This window comes from Uloborus diversus, chromosome 2 (assembly GCF_026930045.1).
Source record: "Uloborus diversus isolate 005 chromosome 2, Udiv.v.3.1, whole genome shotgun sequence".
Lineage (NCBI taxonomy): Eukaryota > Metazoa > Arthropoda > Arachnida > Araneae > Uloboridae > Uloborus > Uloborus diversus.
In genome coordinates this window covers 171356241-171362451 of record NC_072732.1, presented here as the reverse complement: position 1 = coordinate 171362451, position 6211 = coordinate 171356241, and the positions used below count along the sequence as shown (strand labels likewise).

The 6211-nt window shown below is 32.2% G+C and overlaps 1 protein-coding gene across 1 annotated transcript in view; it reads left to right on the top strand.

Annotated features, from left to right (window-relative positions):
- The first annotated feature begins 1303 nt into the window (after positions 1-1303).
- Positions 1304-6211, top strand: part of LOC129216147 (TATA-binding protein-associated factor 172-like) — an 84515-nt gene continuing 79607 nt past the window's right edge. The window contains exons 1-5 of the mRNA XM_054850304.1: positions 1304-1392; positions 1578-1700; positions 2736-2859; positions 4493-4610; positions 4703-4840. Of these exons, the coding sequence (XP_054706279.1) occupies positions 1690-1700; positions 2736-2859; positions 4493-4610; positions 4703-4840 (391 nt within the window). The 5' untranslated portion in view covers positions 1304-1392; positions 1578-1689. The remainder of the gene's footprint in view (positions 1393-1577; positions 1701-2735; positions 2860-4492; positions 4611-4702; positions 4841-6211) is intronic.

Sequence of the window (6211 nt, the reverse complement as noted above, 5' to 3'; positions counted from 1 at the left end):
GTAGAAAGAGAGTCATTTAATGCCATTTTCGGGTCCTGTGAAATTCGAACGGTGAGTAAAGGCACGCGCGTGTGTGTAAAAGCGTGTGTGTGTGAGTGTATATGTGTATAAGCGTATGTGTGTAAGACATGGACGCCACCAATCAGGAGAAGCGGCTACCGGGGGACAGTGCTGAGTACCGGAGAAGTCGCGCCTGAAGAGGACGGTGAGGCTGAAAAAGGAACCGGAACGTCAAGGACGGTCAAGTAAAAACAATTAGCAATCGTAATTGCTAAATAAATAAATAAATAAAATAAAAAAAAATTAATTTTATCATCTTGAATTTAAATTATGTTTTTCGCAATCACGAGTGTGTGTGTGTGTGTGTGTATAGGCGTGTGTGTTTGTGCATGTGCAGGCATGAGTGTGTGTATGTGTGTGCATGCATGCATGTGTGTGTAGGATATGGACGCAACCTAGAGACGGTTTTCGCTAGAGGAGCAGCATCGGGAGGGGACGGTGCTGCTGCAGAGTAAGGCGGGGGGAAAATAAAATTAAAAGACGCCAAAAACGGTCAAGTGAGAACAATAAGCAATGTGATTGCTCAAAAAAAAAAAAAAAAAAAAAATTGATATAAAACTTGAATTAAATGAAGGTGGACACCGGCGTTATTTAAATTTGTAAAGGTTTTTTCGTCCTACTGAACTTGTCAAACATTCTTTTGCTGGAGCGCTAATTCTTTTGCTGGGGTCTTAGCATGCCTGTCATTTCAAAGTATCCGGGGGGGGGGGGCCATACTCAATAGCTATAAAGGGAAGGAAGGCACAAAATAAATAAACAAGTGTATGAAAACAATATGTTTGAGAAAGACGAAAGGGGGGGGGGGTATTAACGCCTCCTCATTCTCTAAAAATGACGGGCCTGGTACTTATTACGACCCCTCTCCAGAGGCAAAGGTCTAACTCTGACTATGTCTGACTTTTTACATTTATTATTAGTCTTAAATGCTCATCTCCCCTCCCTCTAGCCCTTCACGATCTTATAGCTCCTTTGGGGAATCAAATCGCCCTCCTTTGGTTGCGTTTAAGTGAATTTTTCCTTGATAAGCTCAAAAAACTAATGTATTTTCTAGTAAAAAACAGCGGTGGAAAATTTCTCAATTTCCTCGCTAGGGAATTTGTTATTTTTTTTGAATGAGACTGTTTTAGTCTGTCGTCGAGGATATGTTTTTTTTCAACCAATCACGTTTTTGGTGTCGGTATATTTGGCATTCAAGGCAAGATGGCTCACAGTATAAATATGACCGAGCGTGGTGTTGCATCCTGTGGCCATAAATTCATAAATGCTGTGTTTTTTTTCGTAAAATCTGTTATAATTTATGTTATTTGTTTGGACAATGGATGAATAAGCATTGTAAGTTCTAAATAGAAGATCAGTGTTCATATCTCGATGATTTTTAATTTAAATTTTATGAACTATAACTCTTTTAAAGTATTGATTAATTGTCTGTGTTCTTGATATTGTTCTCATTAAAGACACGTTATTTTAAAACTCATTTTGTTATGTTGTTCCATTTTAAAGTTATATTTTTATCTTAGATTGCAAGCAGAAACATGGCGAAATTTTTGCTATGTTGTTTCAATTCATGAAGACATGTGCTCCTTAAGCATTTAGATTCATCACCGACTTTGTTTCATACTGTTTATAAACATGACATCCAGGTAAGCGATTATATTAGTTCCATTGTTTGCTTTTGTAAATTACTTAATTTTTCTTGTAACTTTGCTTTTTGATGTGGATGATTTATTTGTTCTAATATCTGAAAGATTGCTTGCGTTTATAACAAGTGCATGCTTTCTTAAATAATTGAATGCGGTATTTTTTCCTCCGAAAGTACTATGTAGCTTTGAATACAGTTAAAAGAAAAAAAAAGTAACTATATCTGATGTTTGTTTATTTATTCTTACTGTACTCTCAGCTCTGTCACATTGGCAACTGAAAATGCTCCAAGATTTCAATTTCATTTAAATATGTATTTAGGTTGATTTTATTTTCATATATGTACTGAATGATACTTTGTCCTCTCTGCCTTGGAAAGTTCAAAATGAGACTTGTCTATACAATCATTTGCTCAATAAAAAGCAAGAGATTATTCTTTTGTTTATTTTGTTTTAGCTTCTGGTTTGAACATAAATTAAGAGTTGCTTTATTCAAGTCTCTAATGGTACACTGTGTTTTCCTCGAGTAGATTGGTGCCAAATTTTATTTTTTCAAAAATCAGTAGATGTTATCAGTAGATGACTTTAATAATTCTTTTTACGAGTGATTGAGAAGAAATGCATACAATACCAATGTCCTTTCAAAGGCAAAAATTTTGCAAAAAGAAAAATCCAATTATCTTCAGAAATGCTCGATCAAATTTAGTTTAATGACATCAATTATTCCATTAATAATTATTCATCTTATTATCGTAATAGGTTCCAGAAAAGCTACCCACCCCCCACCCCAAAGGTTTGACAAGAAAGTTACAAGACATTTTATAGCCATTCTACAATGTGTTAAGAAAGCTACCGTGTATTTGTTTTATATTTCCCATCAAACTTATAGTAATGAAGGTCATGTTTTAAGTATTTTTCTTTCATGCGTAGCTTAATTCTTACTGCTTTCATTTTTTCTTAACATTTTGATTGTTATTTGAAAAACATTTCTGGTTCACATTCTTCTGATTGTTGATATGTTATTTGAATGGTTATTAGGTTGGATCGTCTGTTTTTGTTACTTGACCAGGGATCATCTTATTTGACTAGGAAAGCTGCTGCAATCCAATTGGGAGAGGTTCAAAAACTTCATCCTCATGAATTACATAATTTATTGGCTAAGGTAATTACTGCTCTTAAACTTTTAAGTTTTTACTTTGACACCATAAGTTGTTGTTTTAGTTTTTTAAGTTAGTATTTTATACATTAACACCTCCCCTCAAATTCTTCTATGCCAACTAGGTAGGAAGGACCCTTAACCTTTAAAATTTTCGACTTTCTGGAAAAAATATATGTTATGCATAATTTAATTCTAAACAACTTGATACCTTATTTATTATCATACGCAAAAAACTTTTCAAGTTATCATAAAAGTGCGTAAACTTTCCCCACAGACATTTATGTTAGCAGCAGTTGTTTAAGCCTCTTTTTCTTGGGTCCCAGTTTCTTGTTTTGTGTGCATGATATTTCAGCAAGTTTCTTATATATTTCCGTAAAACTTTTCATGCATTTTTGTCTGGTTTATTTTTATGATCTGAACCTAAATTTTAACTAAAAATGAATGTTTTTTAAAAACATATATATATTTTCATCCAAAAATTTAGAAAATTTTAATATTAACTTATAAAATTTCAAAAAATAAGTAAATACTTAAAAAAAATAATTAATTTAGGTTCAGATCATAAAAATAAACCAGACGAACATGCATTAAAAAATGTACGGAAATATGTAAGAAATTTTCTGAGATATCATGCAGGCAAAACGAGAAACCGGGGAAACAGGTGGCTGAGAAAAAGAGGCTGAAACAGCTACCGTTAACATAAATCTCTATGGGGAAAGGTTACACATTTTTACGATATCTTGAAAAGTTTTTTGCATATGGTAATAAATAAGGTATCAAATTGTTCAGAATTAAATGATGCATAACATATATTTTTTCCAGAAAGTCGAAAATTTTGAAGGTTAAAAGTTTTTAGACCCCTTAAAGTATTATTATGCAAGATTTGATATGAGTATTCATTAATTTTATTTTCCGCTTAAATATTTCACTTCCAGATTTCTATACCCGGACATCTCATTTGATGGCTAAAATTTTGAATCATGTGGTAACCTCCTCTTTAATTACTCATTCATTCGCAAGTAGGGACTTTTATGTAAAAAAAAAAAGAAGCCCTGAAGACTAATACTGACTGCTAGGGAAGCGTAACAACAAGTAGGTTTAATTGCCATACTTTGTCACTGTTTATATGGTCTCTGTCCCGGCAATCTTGGCAAAATGCACTTTTCTTAAAGTCTGGTCAGGATGTAACTGTCCCTGAAGTTGCATTTGCCCAAGTCATCTCCGGCATCTTAAATTAATAAACTGAAAATGATAGGTGTGAGGTGGGGGGGCAATGCAATCAATCATGAACTGCAATTGATGCAGCGGAATTGATGAGAACATCTCCACAATTTTGGAGGTCTATTCTCTTTTGCTAGAAAACTTATCCCTGGCATTATTATGCTTCTTGAATTTCAACACTGTTGTTATGAATATGATTATGATATGCTAGTATTTACTAAGCTATTTTTTATTATTTGTACAATACAGTTTATCTTTGTGTTACTGTTGGAGTAAAGAAATAAAAGGGGGGGGGGGGCTTTACAGTTATTTTCGTGCTTTTTTTTTACATTGGAGTGGCTACCCTGTATTCATTTGCTTTGAAAAACGTTATTTTTTGCCCTTTGAACGAAATTTCATTGAATTTTGATTTTAGGTTAAAAAGTACCTTTATAGCAGTAGCTGGGACACCAGGATTGCTGCAGGTCAAGCAGTTGAAGCAATAATTAATAATGTTCCTCAGTGGAATCCACAAGGATGTGTAGTAAAAAAAGGTGAAATTTGTAAAATTATTTTTATTTTTAATGATAATGTCGTATAATTAAGGCACTATGCTTAACTCATGGTTTTCCTCCCTTTATTTCAGAACCAAATAATGAAATATATGATGTTTCTTTGGCTGGTAGAATGAAATTTTCAGAATTCAACATTAATAAAGTAATGGAAAATGGGAAAAACCTTCTTGCCTGTGAAAGTAATTCAGTGGATATTGATGAACACTTAGGTTTGTTCTTGAATTTACTCTCCTGAAAGTTCATTGTTTTTGTAAATAATGTTTACGAATTTCTATGGATTATTAATGTTCAGTTTCAATACTTTTGGGAAATAGTACATGCAACGTTTGAACGGTTTATAAAAGAATTTTCGAATTTTTCCTCTTGATTCTTCTTTTGTCCATTAATATGTGTTTCCTGCCACAGACAGATGATCAATAAGTGCACAATTTTGTTTTGAAATTTAATGGATATTTTTCATATTATTTATATTCTAATTGCCATTTTTACAAAAATTAGAAATTGTAACAAGGCACTAAACCACACAAAGGTGGTAGCCGTAATACGTAAATATGAAACATTTCAAAGGAGCCCAATTCTCGTAGTTAACGATTCTACCCATTTGTATATGAGAATCGGCCTGTATGTACATTTCAAGCATTCATTAGAAGCATACGGAGGAAAGTTTTTTGATGGTTGACCACAATATTAGTTCAGTAAGTACTGCAACATTGAAAATGACACACAAACATAGTTTTTGCTCAGTAAAAATGGTCTAAATTTTCTTTTTTTGGGAATAAAAAAAGGAAAGTAGTTTTTCGCTGATGATATTTTAATAATCAAATAACATTGGTTGAATACATTATAATTGGTTCTAGAATGGATAGTGATGTAAAATACCCGGGTATTTATTTTTAGAGGTAAATACCCAGGGTATATACCCGGGTAAATACCCAAAATGGGTAAATATCCGGGTATTTATTTCAAAAATTTATATTCAACTAAAATACTTTTCTGTATGTATTCCATAATGTATATATACAACCAATCATATACAAAACAATAAATTTTTGCCCAAAAATTGTATTTTGATCACATATTTAAAGAATTATTGTGTGAAACAGCTTAGCAATCTAATATGATATTCACATTAAGTGTGTTGGATATGCCTAATCAACGTTGATAGCCAAATTTCAGATATAAAAAGCCATTCTACAAAAAGAAAAAAAGCTTAAATGGTTACAAAAAAAAAAAGCAAACATCAATTTTTTAAGGTCCTAGTCTTTTATAACCCAGTAATGTCCCTGCATGACATCAAAATGTAACGAAATGTCGCTCAATTTATTATTACTATTTATTTACTTATATCTTATGCAGAAATTTCCTCCAAACTTAGTTCAATTGTTCAGGTGTATTCTATATCACACACACACACACATATATATATATATACACACACACATAATATACATAAACATTTAAAATTCATTTAAAATTTTTAATCTTTTATTTTAGGGTTTATGTTTAAAAAAGAAAACAGTCACCTTTTAATACTACCTAAAAAATTGTTGCAAAATGTGCAATTACTAGGGGATTTACCC